Source organism: Dermacentor silvarum, chromosome 7 (assembly GCF_013339745.2).
Source record: "Dermacentor silvarum isolate Dsil-2018 chromosome 7, BIME_Dsil_1.4, whole genome shotgun sequence".
Taxonomy (NCBI): Eukaryota; Metazoa; Arthropoda; class Arachnida; order Ixodida; family Ixodidae; genus Dermacentor; species Dermacentor silvarum.
Window position 1 is genome coordinate 27,027,368 of NC_051160.1, and position 23,565 is coordinate 27,050,932.

At 43.9% G+C, this 23,565-nt stretch overlaps 1 protein-coding gene across 2 annotated transcripts; it reads left to right on the top strand.

Moving 5' to 3' along the window:
- Window positions 1–132: 132 nt before the first annotated feature.
- Window positions 133–23,225, top strand: LOC119457814 (SPARC-related modular calcium-binding protein 1-like). Of its 2 annotated transcripts, none has more exons than XM_037719548.2 (10): window positions 133–325; window positions 5,420–5,837; window positions 8,187–8,288; window positions 9,051–9,278; window positions 13,012–13,152; window positions 14,252–14,497; window positions 15,255–15,336; window positions 16,467–16,542; window positions 17,231–17,405; window positions 20,031–23,225. In XM_037719548.2, the coding sequence occupies exons 1-10, from the start codon at window positions 233–235 to the stop codon at window positions 20,099–20,101; spliced, it is 1,632 nt and encodes a 543-aa protein (XP_037575476.1). In that variant the 5' UTR covers window positions 133–232; the 3' UTR covers window positions 20,102–23,225. The 2 variants fall into 2 exon arrangements, with proteins under 2 accessions (XP_037575476.1, XP_037575477.1); XM_037719549.2 differs by having other exon boundaries at window positions 134–325; window positions 13,048–13,152.
- The last annotated feature ends 340 nt before the right edge of the window (window positions 23,226–23,565 follow it).

Genomic DNA, 23,565 nt, shown 5'->3' on the forward strand with positions numbered 1-23,565 from the left:
CGCGCCCTCTATGCATAAAGTAAAAAACCATTTTTAAAAAATACTTGATAACCTATGCAGCCGTTGGTTTGATAATCTACAGTGGGTGCCGCGACAAATTTTTGAGAGACAAATTTGAAGTTATTTGGTTGGTTTCTAAAACGAGGATTCAACGAAAGGTTTCGCAACTGGCACGGCGCTGGCTCCGACGGCTTCCTGCGCGAGTCCGGCCTTCGCTGCAGGCAGCGGATGGATGTGCGCGCAGTGGGGCATTATGGCCCTGCTCGCTGCCTTTGCCGCCGCGCTCGCCCTCGCTACAGCTGCGGACCCGACGCTGGCTCTCCAGGTGAGACGCGGGTAGCGACACCTGGCACTCTTCGTGCACGCGATGGCAAAACGCGCGCACGTGCTGATCCAGCGCGCTGACGAGACTGCGTGCCGCCTGTGCGTGTGTTGGTGCGTTTGTGTATACGTATGCTTACCTGCTGCGGCGAGCGCGCTTCGTATAGTACACGGGGCTCGGGCCTCATCCCGACAGTTGTCATTTCCTCTCGGCGACGCTCGACACGTGACATCGGTTGTGCGGAAGGCAGCTGATTAAAGAGCGTAACCGCAGCCAACGTGTTGTTTCCGACTCAGGTGGTTGAGCGCGGTTTTCCAGCAACTCGCGGCTGTCTTGATTCTGCGTACGCGAGCATCGGCCGTGAGCGGTCATCAGCGGCAGAAAACAAACAAAACAAGAAAAAGTTGTTTTCTTCTGTAAAGCCATTCGCGGCGAACGGGTTGGCGGTTTCGTCGTTTCGTAGCTAGCTCGTATCTGTGCGCCCTTCGCACAGGTACTACAATCGAAACGAGTGGAGATCCTTTCGTCCACGGGCTGTTTTTTATTTTTTTCTGCGCTCGGGGCTTCGCCACATGTAAACAGTTAGCGACAGCGGTTCGGGGAACGAGGGATGTCGGTGCCCGGCTGGAACTAATTAAGGCGTTCTGCGTCGTGGCCACACTCTGAATGGGTTCGTATTGTGAGCACGCGGTATCTAACCTTGAGCTTGGCAAGCGCGGAAACCGAGATATGTTTTGAGGTTGACACATTGCCAGGGATGCATACCGGAGCGAATTGACAAGTGCCGTGCGTGCTATGAAGTTGGCGCTTGCTTGTTATCTATATCGCAGTTTTCGAGACTGTCGGCAGTTACAGCTTTTTGAAGTGTCATTTATACACTTGTATTCATCGCTCGTTAAGGCTAAAAACACCTCATATAGCAGTTACAATTAAATATTTGAACTGGCTACTTGGATTGTGTTATTTACTAATCCTATAGCTGGTTCAATTAATTTACACTGGCAACTGATTAAACGCATGCTATGCATTACAGATCCTTCTCTTTGTGCTTAAATCTATTTTAGCTGTTTCTTAAGAGGCAAGCATTTGAGGGATGCAACCGTGTCTGCTGTGAATTGCTGCTTCTCTCTCTCTCTCTCTCTCTCTCTCTCTCTCTCTCTATATATATATATATATATATATATATATATATATATATATATATATATATATATATATAACCTCAAAGCTGTTATCTTACACACACACGTGTGTGTGTGTGTGTGTGTGTGTGTGTAAGCTAACAGCTTTGAGGTCTGCTCAAGGATGGCGGGCTATTAACAAGCTGTATTGCAACCTGGTGTTGGTCTTAAGGGTCTGTGAATAGTAATTTTACAGACCAATTCGAATATCACGTGTATTTTTGAATAATGAACAACTGTTCTCACCAGCAATTTTCATGACCTGGTATATCATCATTAGCAAGTTTCTGTCATATTACACTGAATGTTATGAAACATTGCTAACAAACATATAAATTAACAAATGGATTATTAGAAGTAAAAAAGCAGTGCATTTGCACACTCAGGACTCATTGTTGAGTGTGAATGATAGTGGTTATCAGAAACTTCTGGCTGCCCGAGTGTCATGTAGCATGCTCCAATGCATAACTCCTCATGCTTTAGTTAGCTATGGCCGCCTGGATGGAATTTAGCACACAGTTGGCAATTTGAAGTATTATAAAACTACTCAAAAATATTCATGTTTGCGAATAATGACTATTCAATTCGAAGACCAGAGCGAAAAGGGCAATATGTTCAGTTCATTATTTGAAAGCTCCAGATATTCGCACACCCCTAATTGGTCTTGTTGGTTAGCTTGACGAAGTGCCATGGGGAAATTGTGAAAAGGTGGTAGATGGAGAGTTGCAAATGACTCTGCATTCAGTCCCACTTCTCCTGCAGGCATACACTGTTTGACGGCAAACATACGGTGTTCAGCATCCTGCTGCAGCTAACACTTGGATGCTTAATTATGAGACAATGTTAGCTGTAACAAGTCTGTTGTGTTTGTTGTTGCCATATGATGATTATTATTTGGCTTGAAAACAAGTATAAAACCCAGTCTGGCTCATTAAAACCTATAAACCACTGTCACTGTGTTAGACGAAAATATTCCCTGCAAAAGTCTGTTGGTCATTTTATTGCAGCTTGGTACGGTCAAGACCACTTACAATGGCTTCACTGAAAGTGAACTTTGCATGAACAGTTTCTCAGGATTTGAAAAAATTTTACGAAAGGCCTGTGGAATGCGCTTACTAACAGCTACCTTGTTTTATTTCGCTAGATCAGCTAGAACTAATGAAACAAACTACGGCACAGTGGTCGCTACTATCTGACCTCTAAACGAAGACGCAGAAAGGAAGCCTTGCTACCTTAAAAGTTGGCAGAAGAGCACATGTGGCGCACAAGGGAGCACCAAGTGTGATCTGGAGGGACATTTCAACATTCAAAGCCACTTATTTTGTGCATTGTACATTCCCATGCCAAGGGCACACTGAAGGAATGGGCAGCATAGTTCATCAGGCTGTCGAAGGCAGCATTAGCTTTGAGCATGCTATAGTCTAATCCTTGAGAACAGTTCTGCAACAGAATTTATGCAGCAAAAATGGAGCACTCTGTGCGACCACGCATTCCCAGTGCTAGGTTACGTACAGCAAGCTTGTGTGTAGCCTGTCAAAAGGAGATTGCAGTAGCTGGGTACGTGCCAGTGAAGCAAACCTTGACACGTGTCTGGCACAACAACAAAGGTATCTGTACTAGGCATTACTTTTGTAGGCAGGAGTTCGACGGAATACTGTCTGGTCGTGCAAAATTTTTCAAGAGTTTTAACTACAGAAACTCCACATGGAGGGGATCTCATAGCGTCACTTTGTTTAAGAAGCACAAAACTTTGGATGAATGCTTAAGCTTCGCCTTTAAGATTGGAACGCGATAGCATTCAGAGATCCCTGACTGCTTGTCCCGCTTCCCGGCTATTGTAGCTTTCTTTTTTTTCTCCACCTTCACCTCCGTGCACCGCTGCTGCAGAGGCGAGCGCCATCTGGATGGTGTGTTGCAAGGAACCGAGCAGGGTGCACCGTTCTAAGAATGGTAGAAACGCCGGAGAAGGGGTTTGTGTTTGAGCTTCCGCGTAACAGAATTATGTTTTCTCGTATGTTCAAATTACAATACGACACTAGTCATATCTGTGGGTTGTGTTTTAAGTTGTGCTTTACAATTTTTCTGACGCATTTTACTGTGAGAAATTCAATTAGTTCAGTGTCGCCTCTGTGCCACGTGAAGGGCCTGCGTAGTTTGGTATACGTGGTTGGGAATGATTTTTCACTCACAAGAAGACGGTCGGGGCCGATGCGAGACACCTACACCAGATTATTTTGTGGCACGGGGTCCTAATATAAACAGATCATCTGGCACCCTCAATCACGTGTGCTCCCGAACTTTGCATTGTGTGCTCAAGGCTACTTAACACACTTCTGTTTAGTAAGCTTTCCATTGTAACAAGAGATTTATGCAGGTCTTGAAATACCATGCTATTTTGACTATGCACGGGTGAGCTGCTGCTTCTCCTTCAGAGGTTGTTTTGAGGGCAAGTGCAGTAACAGTGAACTTCTCTTACAATAGAGACTTCTGTCACTTCATAACAGTTCCTTGTAAGCAGGCTCAAGTGTGGTTAATTGTCGTGATTGTTAATAACAATTTTCTTCAAGGAGTTACATACAGTTTACTGTAGTTATAGGCAACTTGAAAACTTATGTGAAGAACTGTATTTTTTTTTTTTTTTTTGTTTACGAAAGCTCTATTCTCAATCAAGATGGCCCTGGATGTGTTGTGACATTAAAAGGCAACTGCAATGAAATTTCACTTTTATTTATTTTGTTTATTTTATTGTTTTGCTTCACTCAGGTGTTCTCAAATACCTGCCGCACCTTGTAAACTGCCGCGCACTTGTTTTGCGTTTCACTTGTGGCCCCTTTCACCTTAGTTATCATTGTTATCACTCTTTTGTTTCAGCAACAGATGCACTCGCTGTATCAGATTACATCACCGTGTGTTATGTCGCGAACACTGCGGCTAGATGGGACAAGTCTAATGAGATTGTACTCCCTTAAGCAAAAGTGTACGGACCAGTGATTCTGTGATAAAGCTGATTTTCTTCTCCACCGATGAATGGAACTTGAAATCGAGCACTGCAGTCCAGACTTTTCCAGTGCACTCGTCAATGGCAGTTTGTGCCTGTGAACTATAAATAAATTCAGCTTTGTCGGTGAGCCTGTGGTCAGTATACTCTTTCTGACAGGTGTACTTACATGTGCTGTGAATGCTTTACTACACTCTCAAATCAATGTGAGCCCCATGGACGAATCTGGAACTTGGGATGGTGATGCAGGTATATAAATATAGTAGACAGATTTATGCAGGGTCATTGAATCCGATAATCGGCAACTGCACTGCCAGTATCACCACTATCATTGTTGAGTTGTAGTTTGTTTTGCTGAGACAAGTTCACCAAACAAACAGTGTTCTTCTAAGTTCATTGTTTTTCTGCAAGCTGTCATCACTGACATGCGACAATACATAGTGTTATAGGACGAGGCAATTTGACTTGCGTTCTAAATAATGTCGGGGCAGACGCGCATGTTCAAGCTGGCGTTCATGTGCGGGCACAGCTGTGGCCCCACGATATCGGGATAGGTTTTCCCGGTGTGAATATTGGTAGCATTATGTGGGCTACATTATGTTTATGGTGCACTTTACGATATGTTGTCCGTGTACACTAAGGTGATGTTACCGTTCTTATTTATGCTGCGTCATGTGTCTCGCATAAGTTGTAATAACGTAATTAGGATGCATATCCCTCATTGTGACTTCATCATTCTATGCTTGTTGTGTTCGTCGCACCTCCCTGCCGCTTTCTACTACACAGGTGGTGTAGACCTTGCCAAGCGGTTCACTGTTCTTATTCCCACATCCTCTGTTAGTAGTAGATGCATTGATAGAAAATGATTTATTATTATATTCTGTTCTAAGCTTACAATTATGTCTGTCTCCTCTGCAGACAGCAGGATGCCCGCCTCCTACGCAAAACTGCACCGGGGAGCCTCTTTGCGGCTCAGATGGGCGCACGTACGCCACGCGCTGCGACTTTGAACGTTCCCGATGCGAGGGAAATTTTGTGGAAATACGCCACCCTGGCCCCTGCACCGAGCCAACGCAAGCCGCAGGTGCGGCACGGTGCCTGCTCCAGCGCAAACAGCAGAGCAAGCAGCAGCCAGGCTCGTTCGTCCCGGAGTGCGCACCGGACGGCGGGTTCCAGCTCGTCCAGTGCCACCAGCTGACCGGATACTGTTGGTGCGTGGACACCCAGGGCAGGCCCCTGGCAGGATCCTCGGTTCACCTGCAGAAACCCAACTGCACGACCCGGCGACAGGGGTCGTTTCAGCGCAGGGCCTCTCACCAGGCACAGGCCAAGACAGGCGAGGAATATTGTGTTGACTGCATTGATGTTGACGTTGATTCCTTTTCAAACATGGCCACATACCCATGAGGTCCTACTCTTCGAGTAATGGATGCCAATCTCGAAGGCCATGCATTTGTGCACTGCAAGAGCTGGAGGCACGTCTTGGTCCCAATGTTTTGGATGCCATTTTGGCCTCCCAAATGAAATGAGTATCTATAAGCAATAAAATTTTAAAAGGAAGGCAAGGAAGGAAGCTATTTGATGAGAAAATATAGTGAAATTAAACAAAATCGGAATTAAAGGAACATGTGACAAATATTTCAGCCGAGGGATAGAACCCCAGCTAACGTAACCAGCTGGAGATGTCTGTAAACTTATGAAGTGCATTGCTAATTGCCCTGTGGCTGTGGCGAAACTGCACAGCTCCAAATGATAATAAATTTGGAACAGTCATCAAAAACACAGTTTCAAAAGGATACTTTATAAGTCTGAACTGATTTTGTGTTCCTCTTTAGTATCCAACAAACAGAAGGAATCAGATAGATGGGCCATGGACTTCTTAATAGAACTGGTCTGTGGCGAGTTTTACACTTGGTAGTGCCTATTGCAACACCCACAGTGCCGACTCAAGTGGCTGTGGCTTTTTGCTGCGGAACACAATGTTGCGGCTTCCATTCTTGGGTGCAGTGGCTGCATTCCAATAGGGGTAGAATGCAAAAACACGCATGTACCGAGTTTTGGCTGCACTATAAAGAACCCCAGGCAGGTCGAAATAAACCTGGGGGCCTCGATCGACCTTGGCATCTCTCATGGGCCCTATGCTTCTTGACATGATCAGTCAATCATTCATTCAATCAATCAATGAGTCAATCAACTAATCAGCTATCACAACTCCGAACTTTTTGCAAAGCTGCGGTGGTTGTTTTTTACATCCATCTCATTGCAAGCAGCAATGAAAAAAAATTGTTCTGAGCATGTTGACTTATTTCTAAATGCTGTTGCCTTTCTTGAACTTGCAAGAACGAACTTGCTTTTATTCCTACATCGTTGTTATGAAACTCTTGAGGAATTAGTGCCTCTTTCACTCTTGAAATAAATGTATGCTTGAGACTTTGGACAGGGCTCGCTAAAGCTACAGGGCTCGCTAAAGTTGTTTCGCAGCTGGAATGAGCTCAACATCTGTGTCGTCTGTAGAATTGCACAAAATGCTGGCAGGCCTTTGTTGGAGGCTGTAGCTCGGGAGCAACCACGATTTTCCTATTCAAGTGCAAGTGAGACCCAGAAATGCTCTCCTGAAAAAACTGCTCAATTGACATGAATTGACTCTAGGAAGTTGAATTTTGGTAAAGGGCCTGTAATGTTTGATGCAGTTTCTTGAATATCGGTAAGTTTCAGAAAAATTGAAGCCCGAACTTCACACATCCGTAACTTTCTGCCAAAAGAGAGATTGCAGTTCTGTAAACTACACTCGTCAGAGCATCTAAGGCAGACAAATGTGATATATGAATTTACAGCTTATGTCAAACTGTTAAAACGTCTACGAGGCTCTTGCAAAAGTCCTACTCGCAAACTAGTGATATAAATTTCAGAGCGGCGTATAATGCATCAATTTTGTTCGCGTTTGGTGTATGATCAGGTGAAGCGTACAGGTTGTGATATCGTTTTTCATTGCCGAGTTAGAGTTGTCAACTTGATGTCTAAGTTTTTTTTCAATTTTGCTGTTTTCAACAATTTTTTACAAAAAGATTGACGGGCTAAATAAATAAGTCTGCTTCTTGCAGTCACTAGATGTAACTTTTTCAGTTAAGTGCAACAAACGTCATCAAACTCTATGCAGGTGACGTATCAAACAAAGCCAGAATATCACTATTTCTGCTTAATCTGTGCAGGCGGAGCCCAATTTACTGAATGGCACACTATAATGTACGTGAAATTTCAGTCGTCCTTACATAACAAGTCTATGGAACCAGTGGCGGTGCCGCAAAGCAGTCTGAATAATCGAGCATGTCCAAATAATCTAAAAAAGAATAGGTTAGCGACTGTACGTCCATTTTGTCCCCTTTAGACATCACAATGACAACAGCGTAAAAATTTTTGTCATCTGCTTTTTATTGCTGAGCTAACTAGATGCCTCACTCGTTCAAAATTTGTGCAATCCTTAGCAATTTTTGTTTAAAATTTACATCCTAAATAGAAAATATACTTGCTACAAATGTCTTTGTTTTAGCTGGAACAAATCTCATCAAATTAGGTGCAATGGAAGCTGTGCGAAAATGATGTCTCCATTTTTATGTTATTCAGACGAGAGCTGCCGAGATGAAATTTTCTCGTAACGTACTTATCGGCCTTCCCTTTCTTTTCGCAGGTTGTTCAAGCGTTGATCGCAGCCAGTTCAACCAGAACTTGGTGGGCATATTCCAGAAGGAGTTTGACAGGCTTCCCAAACCTCCTGCTGCCAATGCCACAGGTACACCTGTTGTGCACCCATCCCTGTGACACCCCTATTACACCCCTAGTACACCCCTAGCTGTAAGCACAGTTACAGATTGTTCCCCTACAAAGGCAGTAAAAGCTTTAAGGTATATAAAAAAAAATGGTGGTTTTTCAACATCTTTCATTTTTCTCTTAATGCCATCACATTATATGGATCATGGGTTCTTGGCTTTTTAGGGTTGTCACTGAAAACATCTGGGAGAGGGAGATTACTGTGAAGGGGGGGTCTATTTCACATAGTGTGCATTTTCTTGCAATTTCGCACTTGAAAATTTGCCAGTGCAAAATTATTCATTGTGTGGATTTTTATAAATTTGCAAAATGCAATGTGCTTTAGTGTGTGAATTTGTAGCAAGTTCGCTTGAATATTCAGCTGATTCTCGTGTATCTTGCATACAAACCTTACACAATAACTAGTTGTGCCAATAATCATTAAACTTATACAAAACTTCTGTGTTGTTTTGTTTGTTCTCCACTTTTCCTAATGCGCTTTTGTTTCGGGGGGATGGGACACCAATCCTGCTTTTGTGAGGTCGCAGTTACACAATGCCTTGGATAGGGTCTGTAAGGTATTTTCAAATAATAAAATCTTTGCAAGCAAAAAAATGGCAGCACTGCTAGCATGGTATATATACATGCAATAGCGAGGGGCTTCCATCAGCAGCCCAGCATCTTCAAGACGATGGCATCCATCGGCCTAAACTAAGGCGGCCTCTACGGCGGCGCAAAAACGCAGGTCGTGTGGCGGCGGTGCTCAGGTGGAAGTTCTCTGAGCTGGACATGGACAATGATGAATTTCTGCAGCTGCACGAAGTTCGCGACCTGCGACGTCTGGCACGTCGCATTGTGGAGCCGCAGGCATGTGCCCGGGGCCTCGCTCGGTACTGTGACACCAATCGGGATCGGATTCTGTCGCTCTCCGAGTGGCTGCACTGCCTTCAAGGGAGCCCCGTCCGTGTGGACAGTAAGCACCTTCTCTCTGCATGTTCGCGGGGCCGGATTAAGTGGCTTGGTGCAGTGACCTGTGTTTTTTTTTTTTTTCATAAAAACTTTAAAAAGAGGCTTTCGTGCTTACTGCTGCTTTAATTTTGCTCAAATTTTGCAAGTAAGATTGCATTTTATAAAAATTACGGTAGAACCCATCTCACGATGACTGTCGACGTTAAGGTGATTAGTACTAAAGCAATCTGGCGATAATCCATGCTCCGCTTTGCGGCCATTCGCCAAGCAAATTCACGTGGAAGTCCAAATCGCTGCGAAGAAGTCGACCCACATGTTTTGTGCTGCATGTCACATGGCACTCCAACATGATTCTCATCATGCGCATGTCGAATTGCACGTGTATGCACTGCATGTTATGCATGCGTGTCATTCATATGTCATGACATACATGTCATGTCATGCATATCCTATATGTCCAGTTAAAGAAAATTGTGAGTTCGTACACAAGCAAACTGCCTTGTTTCTGCGGCCACATTAAACTATCAATGTAAAGAAGGACGGCCCCACCGGCGCCAGTATGACGTGCAAGAGAAGGATGGTTCAGATTGCGCAGGCGACGGATCATATTACATCAGGCCTGGGGAGTGGGCTCCCTCGAACTGAAGCGATCTGTCATTGTGCATGGAAGACAGTTAGAGACACAGACAGAGGAAAGTGGGTGAAATATGATAAGAATGCTAATTGAGTTAATAAAGTCTGGGTCGTTCAATGTCGTTATTAGCGCTGTTACTCGCATGGTTTGGCAGTGAACTTTGTTTGTGCCCCTTGCAATACCGCACAATGATTTTGTGCTTACCGCTGCTTTGCTCTCACTAAAATTTAGCTGCACGGTTGCATTTTACGGTTCAGACTGTTTGATATGGTAATTAGCACTTATTTCTGAAGTTTGGTAGGAGAAAAAGAAAAACACAAATTTGCCTTAGTCTGCATCCCTCGTAATCGCACTCCCCAGTTATTAACAGAAGCCAACCTTAAAGGCCAAGCTTTGCCGTACAACAGATTATGAAAGCAACCAGACAAAATTATATAACAGCCATCTTTCGGACACCACTTGTGGTGAGAAGCTTAGACGAAGGCAAATTTGCATTCTTTTCCTGACAAACTAGGCAGGTAGCACTGCTAAGTATTATTTTGAGTGATCTGGACCATAAAATTCTATCTTTCCGCTAAATTTGAGTAACAGTAAGCTTGGCAAGCGTGATTTTTTCTTTTTAAGTTCTTACGGCAAAATCACAGGTCACTGTACGTGTGTGTGCGCAGTCGCTCTGTACTCTGCCAATACTAACCTGTGGCGCTAATTCTTGAAGGATGGCAAAGAAACTTGAAAGGCAGGCAAAAAGTGCGCAGTGAGCGATACGAGAAAATGATAAGTGCAGTGTTAACGGTGTTGATTACACTCCGCCTCACCATCTTCATCCATTGCAGCGATAAATATGGCTTGTGTCAGCCAATCAATAAGAGCTGCTTGCACGTTCCAGAGGGAGGTCTAGCCCACTGCACACTACTAACGATTTTAGAAAGCTTGCATTCAATTGGCATCGCTTGGGGGCAATCAGAGGTGGTCATTAGAAGAGCCCTTCTCCTGGTTAATATCATTTCTGGTTGGCCGATGACCCGACCCATAACTTCTGCTGCACTGCGCAGAATTGGTGAGGTAGACTATAGTGACCAAGCGCAGGTCGTCATAATCTTTTAAGTTGAGCAGCGCAGATTAGACGGGAGATAAAAAACAACATGCCAATGGCGCTCTCATCTGATGTTGCTTGAGTCACAGATGAGTTATTACCAGCTGTACTCGCGAATAACTCTATGGAATCAAAGCGTCCACAAGTAAGAGCGCTTCCGGAAAAAAAAAAAAAAAAGGTCACGCATTCTTATTTGCGTTAGTTAAACAGGGGGAGAAAAAAAACATAAGCATCTCATTTACGACAGCAAAATAAGAGCGAAAATGCACCACTGAGCGCTAAATCTGACTTTCCTTTTTCTTTTTCTTCCGCATTTGGGCAAATGCAAAACCGTTGCACATGGAAAGTATGCTGATTCAGTATCTGTTTTCAAGAGGTTTTCAAATCTGTTCACTATGGAGGATATGGAAGAAATTAAACCGTCTTGTTTTCGTGCCGTCAGGAGGCAAGCTTCACTGCAAATGTAGGCACACTCTCCCTTTGCCTCGACTAGCATCTGCAAGCGGCGTTCCTTCCATGCCTTCTCCCATACCAGAGCCAAGGGACCGCGTAACATTCACATGACGAGTCGCACCTACTTTTTTTTTCTCTTCTCTTTCTTTTTTGCTGCACAAAGCATTTCCAGTGGTGGCATTGCGCATTCCGCAATTAGACGATTAACCGGAGTCCCGGGCTATAGTCGGTGATATTGCAAGCAGTGCGTCTTGCTTAGAGGCACATGTGCTGTGAGACCTTGACCCTCGAGAGGAAGTTCGTGTGGCCTTCTGTTTGAAAATTTCAACCGTTTTTGTGCCATGCAGCTGTTCCATACTTTGCAGGCATGATTGCCACCGCACGATCTAAGCGCCACACTGTTTGTTTTTGGTGAGGGGCCCTTTTATGTGACATACAGTATTTTCAGTTCCAATAATCGTTGCACAATCCAAAGCTTCCTTTCAAGTTTCTTTGTTGTGCTGCATGAACATGGCTAGGGTGGCAATAACCTTCTTTCAGCACTTGTCACCTCTGCTAGTAGAATAGCATGCGGCACCAGCGAAGCGGGAACAGCACACGCTAAACATTGTCCGTGCTCTGGCCTGCATGACAGGTCAAACATCCGGGACTCTAGTGCCGCAGCTTGAGAGCATTTGCTCTATACACACTGCGGCGTCAATGGGCAGGTATTGAAAAATATGTGAAGCTCTGTTTACGGTAAGGACATCCACTCAGACATACAGCAGCGAGATACTTTTTTAGAAGTATATGTTCACAAATTAGACACCGAATATCGCAATGCTCACCAGATGCAAAGTACTACATGTTCATGCAGTTACCGCTTGCTGCTCAAAATTTTATGAGGTACATTTGATGTGGTACTTCATTGTTTTACGATCTCTAGTGAAGCGTAATTGTACCCAAGAAGGGAACTTGAGATATCCTGTGGCTTCTGCCATCCCTGCACTAAAAATTCTTGCACCACCGTTAAGTTTTATAGTTTAGTCTCTGTGTTATTGTGTTCGTTATGAAAATGAAAGATTTGAGGGAAATGAGAGCAAGTGAAAGAAAGGAGAGCATTTGAAGCCTTGCAGTGTAGATTTCCGAGATGTTAACAGCCGTCTAGCACCTGAAAGCTGTCGTCATATTGCAGGACTGTGAAGTACTAATTCGCATCCGACAAATGCCTATTCTTCAGTGCTAGCTTTGGCCATGATTTCCGGGAGTCTCATCTCACAGTTTTTCACTTGATGGTTACAGTACTGCTCACTGCAAGTTCTTCGATTGCGCAGAAAGGGGCATAAGGATGCCTGACCATTACCATATTTTTTTACTACTATTCTACGCTTTTTTCTTCCGATCTTCGTATATTTCTGTCGTCTTAACATAAAAAAAAAGAAAGATTTCCTCGGGAAGCGTTGCACGTCAGCTGATCATGCAGTGGCATCCCCGAGGGGGGTTACGACCCTCTTAATCCGGCCCTGCATGGCAGCCTGTGGTGCATGTGCGCGCGCACGGCATGTGAGGGGAACGCAGTGGTTTCCCTGCGCGTGTTCATGTCGTTGAACTCAGAGGGGGGCAACTCGGAGGCGGCGGCCGTCCTGGCCGGGGCCCTGCGACCAGAGAACCAGCCCGCGGAGGACGAGGACAAGGACAGCCAGGAGACACAGGAGCCAGGTGAGTGCATGCACGCTTGGTTGTCCTGAAACGTGGTGCGCAGTATCCTGCAAATGCTCACAAAACACCGAATGTAGTAAACTTCAATGTCGGTATACAGTCAAACCCACTTCTAACAGTGTTCAAATGCCAAGAAAATCCCATTGTTATAACTGATAATTGTTATAACCGGGTTGCACAAAAGAAGGCAGAGGGCACAAACACCTAAACATTTTAATTTGACATCAGGAAGTAGGGTCGAAAAGCATCACCTGTTTTAAAATTACTCAGATGTAACAATGAGAAGCTGCTGCCCGGTGAACTTTTGTGTGTGTGCTGTGGTAAAATAAACAGCTTACCGCAGTGTTCTCATGCCACATTATTGGCTATAACTGTTAAATATGACTACTGAGTGTCTGCGCCGAAAAAAAAAAGAATGCAAAATCCAGGGAGAAAAAAAAAAAAAACGCAGTTTCGCCACACCTGCCTTTGTACAGTGCACCCAGTATAGCACACCTTCATTTACCCCTTCACCCCCTCCGACTTCGGTGAGAGGGTGGAAGAGAGACGGGAGAGAGGTGTACGTGGGCAGGCGATGCGATATGACAAAGGTGTGCTGTTGGGAGTGCATAGCCCGAAGACGGGTGTCAAACCGGCTGCATTTTTTCTTCCTTTTTTTTTTTTTTTTTCTTGTGGCAGTTCGACAAAGGCGGGCTGTGTGAGGTGCACGAATCTTGCATTTTTATTCCTTTTGGCGCGCACACCCAGTAGCTAGATTTAATTGTTATTACTGATAACAATGGCATGGGAACATTAAAGTAAGCGGTTTTTATTTTACCTCAGAACACGCATAAAAGTTGACGGTGCATAGGCTGGTCATTGTTATATCCGACATATTGTTAAAACCAGTATCGTTATAAGTGAGTTTGACTGTAACGAACTTCAATATAACGACATTCTCGATATAACAAATTATTTAACTTTTTATAATTTCTCGGTTGTAACTAGCAAAAAATGTATAGTCTCAGTTTCTTTTACTTACGGACTTTATTACCATTGAATTTTTGTTGTTGTTGTTTTCCTCTTCACGTGGCAATCCTGTCTGCTGCATGTGTCGCAGGTGGACCCTGGCCTGTAGGGGCCGGGGAGGACTGCGGTGTTGCGCGGCGACAAGCACAGGAGGCGCAGCGGGATGCACCGCGGATCTACGTGCCCGAGTGCCAACCAGATGGCCGTACGTACGTGCCGGCGCAGTGCCACGGAGGTCTGTGCTGGTGTGTCAGCGTGCGTACTGGGCGACCACTACGCGGGACGACGTCCACATCCCGGCCCGACTGTGCCACCTTACTCGGTGACACTTTTAAAGGCAAGCGGTCTTCGTTCTAGGCTATTTGTGGATCGTTATTTTACTGTGCCTTGCAAGGTTCCTCGTGTACCGACTGGACAATCAATCGGTAAGGTGATGATGGACCTAAACCTCTGCCAGCTACGTATGTTAGTCAAGTAGGAAATGCAATCCTTGTTACTTTGATGGTGTTTTAGAAAGGTTATTTGAGACATGGCTTTTATTTGGCATTCAAGGAAGCGTTCTTTAGAGGAAGCTAGTAGAGGGCCTGATAAAGAGGAAACAATCAATGGATAGTAAAGGTGATAACGGATATTTCTTGATAAAAACGTTTTGTGCCAGCAAACAGTGCAGTGCATGCAAAGGCATGTAGCACAATGCATAGAGTCATTAAAAATGACTCGATCAAGCCACTCATCAAGTGTCTCTCTAAATAAGTATTCACGTGACGAGACTGACGAGGATCGCTTTCTATGATCACTGACTCTGTTTGTAAAAAACTAAAGCTTTTTGAAGTGCTGTAAGTGATTTGACCATTGTCAGGCCCAGTGTCACTCAGTTGGAAATTATGACCATCCCTGTGAAACTTGAATGAATTAGCTTTTTACACTTCCGTGTGCCTTAGTATATGTCCATTGTCAGTTGTATTTACATTTGCATTCACTCTACTGACCCCATCCCCATTCTCTAACGCTCCCCGTCCCTTTGGTATATTGAAGCAACTAGATAAACAAATGAGATGAAAATGGGGAGTACAAGGGGACGTTTGCTTGCGCAGGTTGCCCCTTCAGGAAGAAGCAGCTGTTTTTGGCTGCGCTTCTGCACAGCTTCGAGAGGGAGCGGGAGCAAGCTGGTACCAGGTAGGATCTGCGGTCACTGTGTTCCTGAGAAACACTGGCTTATTTAGGGGTGTCAAGCAAAGTCGGCGTGAGCACCGAAATAAACGCTTAAAGGTTAATGCAAGCGCAGCAACGAAGTGAGCTAGTGTGTACCGTTGTCATGACGCGTTTCTAGATGTTGAAAAGTAAACTAGTTCGCAGAAATGAGTATCATAGCATTTATGGTGCACTGGCACTTGCCGCTATTTTTTCTTAAGTTCAGAGGGTTTGAAGTTCATTCAAAGAAAATAAAATTTAAAATATGTCTTAAAAAGAAATGTGCGAAAAAAAAGAGAGAAAGACATTAATAATGTTATGTCAGTACTTCTTTAAAGGAATATTGACTACTCCTTTAAGTATTGACACAACGTTATTAATGTCTCCCCCCCTTTTTTTTTTCTGCACCTTCTTTTTTCATAGCCCCCCTAGAAATGTATCAGCGAGGTTGTATTGTACATGTGTGAGTACTCCTTGTGATAGCCAGCTATGCATAAGTACTTTGGCTCTAGCCAGTGGCAATAGCCATAACATGAATCAGGTAGTCAAGCCAAACAAATTCTACAATAGAATCCACAAGTAGTGGCTTTCATGTACTATAAGCTTTCTCTCCCCTTGCACAAAGATGATCAATCAGCAACAAGCTTAACTATCAATTTAGTCTGGCTGCAGTAGCAGTTCTTTTTGTGTGTGTGTGTGTCTACTAGAAATTTTATAGGTACAGGCAGCCACAGAAGTTTAGAGGACGAGAGTTCTACAACAAATGTGAATATCTGCTGTGTTAAGGTGCGACACTTGTAATTTAATCGATCACTATATGTAGGTCACAGAAGCTGTTATAGAGTCAAACTTTTCATTTGAAGCTATGTGCCCAGACTTCGTGGTAAATCAGCGTTTCTTTTTTTTTTTTTTTTTTTCACAAATCTCATGTCCCATAAACTTTTGTGATTGACTGTGCACAGGATATAGTGTGTTACCTAGCCTGGCATGAAGAGATCTCTTGCTTTACGAATATAGCATGTTCCCATCATGTTTAGCTGAGTGGCTCGAAAAACGGAATACCAGACGAGGCGACTGGCTGACTGTGTGGCTGAATAAAATGCCATTTCTTGCAGCCCTTCAGGGTCGAAGACCATGGGGGATGACGTGCTGCGATGGAAGTTCTCCACACTCGACATCAACCACAATCAGGTATTACTCGCCCACATTTCTAAGTGCAATGCAGTGATGACCCAACGAGTTTGTTGGGTCATCAAGTCCCAAAAAGTTATGTATGACCCTCCCGATCCCGTCATCTTCTGTGTATAATAGCTAGTTAGTGATGCCAGAGAGAAGTGAATATCTGCCAACTTTCCCAAGTTTTCCGTAAAGTTTGTGATTTGGGGTTCTTTCTACAGTTTTACGAGTGCTGCATCAAGCTTTATGAAAAGTTTCGTTCACGAAAAAGTATACCTTGCCAGTATCCGAGCGTAGCCTTGGAAGTCTTCTGGCGATGAAAGGACACCTGATAGGTACTTGCTTCGAGCAACCTTATGAAGACTGGTTCCTGTAGCAGGCAAAATTGGCAACATCAAGGTCACTGAAAAAGTCACTGTGGTATAGAAACAACACGTTGCTTGTCAGCCTCCATTGTTCCAAGTTTGCTGCCCCTTGTGTGCTGCTTGTAAAAGTAAATCATCGTAAGAAAGTGCCATTGTGTTCCGCAAAAGTCGCGTGCTCTGGGAAAATTTCGTAAAAATACAAGAATCATCAGTTGGTGTTATTGAAGTGCAACAACTCCTTCACGTGAGGTGCGGTGCAGCCTTCTTGACAGAGAAACACTTGACTCAAGGCAGGTTTGTGTATGTTGCAGTGAACGTTGGAGCATTGATGTGTGCAGGTGTTGGAGCGAAAAGAGTGGAAGCAGTTCCGGCGTGGCTGGGCGAGCTTCCTCAAGAACGGTGGCAGGAAAAAGTTACGCAAGTGCTGGCGCAACTTTCTTCGCTTCTGCGATGAGAACGACGACAGCCGCATTAGCCAGGACGAGTGGTTGAAGTGTGGCAAGCCAGTGGCAGGTACACTTTCTCTTGGCGCATCATCGCACACTTTACGTGAATCTGTATGTGCCATATTTTTTTATAACTCGACATTTTGTTGAATGTTTTTGGTTTCACTTCCTCAAAGCAGGCCACTCACCATGAAAACATGATACATTGAGTGCTAAGCTGCTGGAGTGCAAAACTTGTCATGCCATAGCAAGACACGCACACGTGTCGGAATACAAGGACATGTTGCTGCACATGTGATGACTTGTACTTCGGGGTCGCCCACTCCATTTATGAGCAAGACCGAAGCTGCTTAGCGGTTGCTACGGGTGATAGTCTACTCATGCAGCATGATAGGCCAGTGAGTCCAAATGTTAGCTGTTGCCTGTCCATTCTATCATAAAGTATTACGCAGCTGCAATTTGCGCAATGCAGTCGACCTTCGTTAATTCGACCCTTATGGGACTGACGAGACTGATCAAATTATCCGGCGGGTTGAATTAAACAAGATGCAGAAAAAAACACCAAAGCACATCACTAATTCATTTGGCAGTACTATTTGCAAGATTATAACACGCCCCTCACTCATACACGCGGCCACTTTCTATGTGTCCGAAGTGACAAACCAACATAGAAATGACACTAAAGCTCTTAAGCGAAGAAAATCTACTGGGTGCATGATTTTTTAGCAAGAAAAATGGGCAAGGGTCTAATATATATTTCACAACAGTGACTGGCTTCTTAAAGTCAGCTTCCCCACACGGTTTTTGAAGTCAGTTTCGCCTCAATACGTCCGTGTTGTGCAGTAAAGAATATCAGCGTCGGGAAGGCAGTTTTGGTATCGTGTCCGATTGCACAGCTCAGGCAATTTCCAGCCCATTAGTCCTGAAAAAACAACAAAAAAAGAAGTTGCGTATTAGAATCGAGTAAATGCCATAATCAGACATTGTGAGTGACTGCTATTGCTTGAAAATCTTTCTAGGGCAGGCCGAAAATAGGTGTTTTCGATGGTACGTGACGTGTGTTCAATGCATTCACTGTCTCATAAGCTCCGTCGAGACAGACACTACCACTAAAGGGGTTGTTGCTATTGGGGTCACCATAGAGGTCAGGTGTAGGCATGCTGACTGGTGAACTTCGAATGATCTGGTGAAGGTAAATTTTAGGATCGAAATAACGAACGTTTGGGCCCATAGAAATACATGGGTGCAAGCCAGGACCTTAGGCTGATATTGAACTGACCAAAAAATGGAATTAACCTGAGTCGAATTAGCAGAAATTAACTGTAGTTGTGATGGGAGTGTCAGAGTATGGAACATTGCATAATTTAAAGACTTGGTAGAGAGCTCTTTGCAGCTAAACTGCTGACCTGTTTGTGCTCAAATTTCCCTCAGACGTGGGATCTTATTGTACATTTTGTCAACTGCCATGCTCAAATGCAGCACATGCCATCTGCAGCAGTGCCGGGCGAGAGCTGGGGATCTTTGTATTAGAAGGAACAGTGGTGCCACCTGTTGCACTGAATGCGAGACCACTCCAGTTTTCTTTTTCTCTCCATGGCAGACGTCTAGCCCTCCTAGAGCAGGTGGCACTATTGTTCCTTTCTGAGAAGATAATTACTTTCTCAATCCTGAAGGCGACATGTACTTCTTATTTGTTCTGGATGAAACAGACAAGTACTGCACCCAAGCGCAGTATAAACAGAATACACTGCAAAGTGCCATATCTGTGAAATATCCAAACAAGCCAGCCGATTAACTGGAGGAGCTGTTTCATACCGAACACCCCTACTGGAGAGCCTATCCATATACATGTACCTATTTTCTTTTATGAAAACAGGTTGCAGCGATGTAGACGTGAGCAGCTGCATTGCTGGTGCCATCTTGTGGGGCAGACTTTAACCCGAGTGGGCATGCTGCTGCTATTGCAGTGACAACATTATTCTACTGAGCTGCTTGTGTAAGGCACTGGCACTGACATAATTGTTAACGTGCAGTCTTTATTATTTTTCCTTCAGTGAGAACACCCATGTAACGCCCAAACCTTTCCAAGGCGTTGTGGTTCGGCAAAGCGTCACAGAATCTTCTTTCCACCGTTGTTACTGCTGCTCATACGTCAAATACATCGCATACACACACACACACACGCACGCGCACACACACACACACACACACACACACACACACACACACACACACACACACACACACACACACACACACACACATCAAATACTTCACATACAAATACATCACTTTCAGGTTTCAGCACTGATATTGTTTTGCACTTTTTATATTTAATAATCCGAGAAGGTTTAAGGTAAAAGGCATGCACTGTGAATGTTATGTTTCTTGACAGTTGTTAATGAGGAATAATCTGATGAATAATATAGTCAAGAACTTAAAGCCTGGTACGAGCAACTTTAGTGATTGGATAGCGTGCATATACAGCATGAACAAGCATATAATGGTTTACCTAAACATATGCGGAGCCTCACGGCAACGCCGAAGGGGACACTGAAAACTTGCCTGGAGTGTTCATATAATTACTGTCGCAAAAATAAATAAAATATTATGCCATGGCTTTTGCTATGTGGGAGATCTTTCACCAAGAGCCTCATGCTTTCTAGTCATTCTTCTCTGACCTCCGTTTCAGATTCTGCACGGCCCAGCAGTGGGACACGAAAAGGGCCCAATCCTTTTTCAACCATCCTCATAAGTAGATGAGGCTCAAGAAGGGAGAGGCGCTCTTAGAGTTTGCCCTTGGCTCATGGCGTGGTTACCCAGCAGAGGCCGAACGGCCACGTACGCTGAACTGCGTGATGTTTCTGCTCATCAGTCCTTCGATCAACAGCCCTCATACTAGGCAGGGCAGCACATTCATTGGGAGTCATTGTAGGGCAACCGGAATCGAAAGTTTTCAGCATTTGTTTTCTGTGCTTGTGTAGTGACAGATGTGCGATTGCTGAGCACGGAGCACTTTGTGGAATTTGCAGAAGTGTTCTGGGGTTGGGGGCTCACATAGTCACTACACTTCAATTTCATTCTTTATGCTTTCAATCGTCGGTTTGCATGCTATCCTGCACTGTAGTTATTGTCCTGATAAAGCATTTGGCACAACAGGTGATAAAGAAGGAATGAAAACGAAGGATGAAAATCATTTCATAATTTCACAAAATTTTTTCTTCTTTTAAAGTTTTTTCCAGCTAAGTGGGTTCAATTTTGCTTTCTTGAAGGCTGGTACCTGTGTGATATCACATTCCCAGAGCCCAGAACAGCCTGTGTGCAAAGGTTACACAATCCTTTTTAGTTGATTCTAAAAAGCCATCTGCCTTTTCTAAAAGCAGATGTTTACATTCATACTTCCTGGTGCCATTGAAGTTTTCCCATCCGCACACTTGCTGCACGCTTGTTCATGTTATGCAGCTTTTTGTAGCGTTTGAGCCACATTGTGAAGAAATCCTGACACTGACGTCATTATTGATTGCTTGTTGTATGAATACTCTTGCAATATGACTAATAATGAGTAGTCATTGTTTTGAACAAAAGTACGCCATCAAAGTTTTAGTACCTGCACACATTATCCATTCGACATCATTATCGTTTGTGCCATTATGTTAGCGAAAACAAGCCAACCAATTCCATTATGCAAATTCTTTGTTGCACTGACCGTCAACATGTCAATGCAGTTATGATGTTTCTCATGTACTTACTCAGTGTTGGAGAGCATGTCATTTATTGCTGCCGTTTCAGCACGATCACTGTTTTGTTACTGCATACATGTTTATTGCAGACCTTTTAACGTATCCATCTATTGTCATTGACCAATGTCAAAGCTTGCAGTGGTTGCTGGAAAGATTCTATTGTAGTTTCCTTGTATAAGGAAACTAGAATAAAAGATATTGAAATGTATCGATGGAAGCAAGTATTTTAGGCACTCTTGCTTCTTGGAATGCATGATTAGTGCATTGTTTGACTAGACCAGTGTTTCTCAAACTGCGGGTTTAAGTCCTGGCTAAGAGATTCAACATGCCATCATGCCGCATGTCGTGTCTGTTGAAAATTGTTCTGCGACAATATCGCATCGTAGATGTTGAGCTATACACTCTGAATTTATTGCGAATGCTGCGAATTCTGTGATCTTGAGACGAAGACGAATAGTGTGTCTGTCTGCATTCTTAAACCTCGAATGAGGGAGGCATCCAAATTTTTTCCTTTGTTGACAGAAAATTTAATTCTGTAAAAAGCTCATTTTAGCTGCGAGTCATAGGCATAGGGATTTTTTTCTTTTTTCTTTTTTAAGGTGGCTTTGAACTCATTTGATTTTTTATTACTAAAAGTTGTCAAGGTAAAATTCAAGCAGCGATCCTGTTTGCTTACTTGTTTGTGGACTTAAACTAGAAAACTTATGGAACTGCGAAAGCTTGGGGGGAACCAGTTTGTTGACGCAATGCAGTGAAGGCATTGTACTGTTGGTGGGTTCGTTGTAGGCAGCGTGCGAACAGATGAGGACGACCAAGGAAGAGCACAGGATAAGTGCTGACCTGCGCTTGCTGACCTCAGCACTTGTCCTGTGTTCTTCCTTAGCAAAGAAGTGATGCTTGGCATAGCTGACTATTCACCCAACATGTATTACAATCAAGATGTTTTCTTTTAGGTTGCTCCACAGACTCAAAATGTCTTGCTTTTAGCCTGTCTAGTGTTGTTCAGTGGCAAACATCGTTTTCCTTTCAACCAACTTTGTCATTTCTCAAATCTGTTATGCAAATGTCGAGTGCTTGGATAAGGGAAAACAGCACTATTGCCTCCAGGTTTGAAAATAACCATCGTGGACAGATGAAACCCTGAACAGGAAACTTCAGCTGACGTTGGCAGAATCGGAAACTTGTTCTCGATTTCAAGGACTGCGGAATGCAATTGACTTGAACGTTGATGTACCCTAGCTACGACTTGCGTTATAATTGTAGCACCGCTAAAATGAATTTCAGAATTTTATATGGTGTGCCAATGAAACGGCCATATTTATTCATGCAAGACTCCCCTGCATGTTAAACTCACACCCTGAATTTAGAGCTCAGAAATTCTGAAAAGCAAAGGGTACGGGGATCGATACCCAGCACCTCCACCAATTCTAAAGCTGTTTATTTGGCAGAGCTTGGAGCAGCGCAACGTCAACGATCAGCGCAGTGACAGCTTTCCAAGCATGAGAGCCGTTGCCGATCAAGAGCGCTCGACCCACTAGCGTCTCTCTTCACTACAAAAGGAATATTTCGCCATAGGTTAGTTGCACAAATGCCTGCATCAGAACAGATTGTGTTTCATGATGGTGATCACAAAAATAATAAGTCAGCATTGGTTGTAGCAGTTGCCCCATTGGTTTTGTATAAAGACCACATGGCTTGCAATGCAATGGGTGTTGTCAAGACTTCTGATGTGTGTGTCTTGCATGAGGGAATGTGGTCTGCGTGTGTTTAAACTGTCCTGTCCACAGTTCATTTGTCCACGATGGTACATTTTTTGCACCACACTGACATTTTTTCAGAGGTCCCACGACTCGACTGTTTTAGATACCCTCTTAGACCAATGCACATGTTGCGAGCTCATCAGTGGAAGCACATGTACTCAGCTTCGCCAACCCTTGTTTTGCTATGGTTGGTTATAGCATTGTAGAAATGAGCGCTAGCTGCCTCGGACTCATGGTTCGCACGATGTTATATAATACTGTGATTTCATTCATAAAGGAGCAGGTGGAAGCGAGACATCAGACGTAAGGTCACCATTAGCACTTTGTTCGGCCACTCTCTAATGTGATGTATGGCTGAAAAGGTTGTAATAAAAGTATTCACTGAGAGTCGATTCGTTTCTGCCATTTGTTCCCCACGACAAGGAGGGAGTGTAGATGATTGTCAGATCAGCTCTGCTGCCCTTACTCCAGCCTGTCCGAGATTTGCTGTAAATGTTAAAGCAGCGGCATTTACAGTGTTACGGTCACTGTAAGTGTACGTTCTGGAGAGTGTGGGTTGTGGGAACAATAACATTGCTTTTTTTTTTTTTTTTTTTTCCGGTACTGCAACTCTGAAGACATTAGAAATAGTTTTGTTTTATGCATGCATTGTAGATACCAGAAATGCCCTCGTGAATTGCAACACAGAAAGTCTTGAAACTAGGCAGTGTTCAAATCATCAGGATAA

Excerpts from the sequence above, each read along its gene's own strand:
- LOC119457814 (XM_037719548.2), top strand. The coding sequence starts at position 233 with ATGTGCGCGCAGTGGGGCATTATGGCCCTGCTCGCTGCCTTTGCCGCC. Across the intron at positions 9,279-13,011 it reads GAGCCCCGTCCGTGTGGACA|TGGTTTCCCTGCGCGTGTTC; the intron begins GTAAGCACCTTC and ends AGGGGAACGCAG. Across the intron at positions 13,153-14,251 it reads CCAGGAGACACAGGAGCCAG|GTGGACCCTGGCCTGTAGGG; the intron begins GTGAGTGCATGC and ends CATGTGTCGCAG.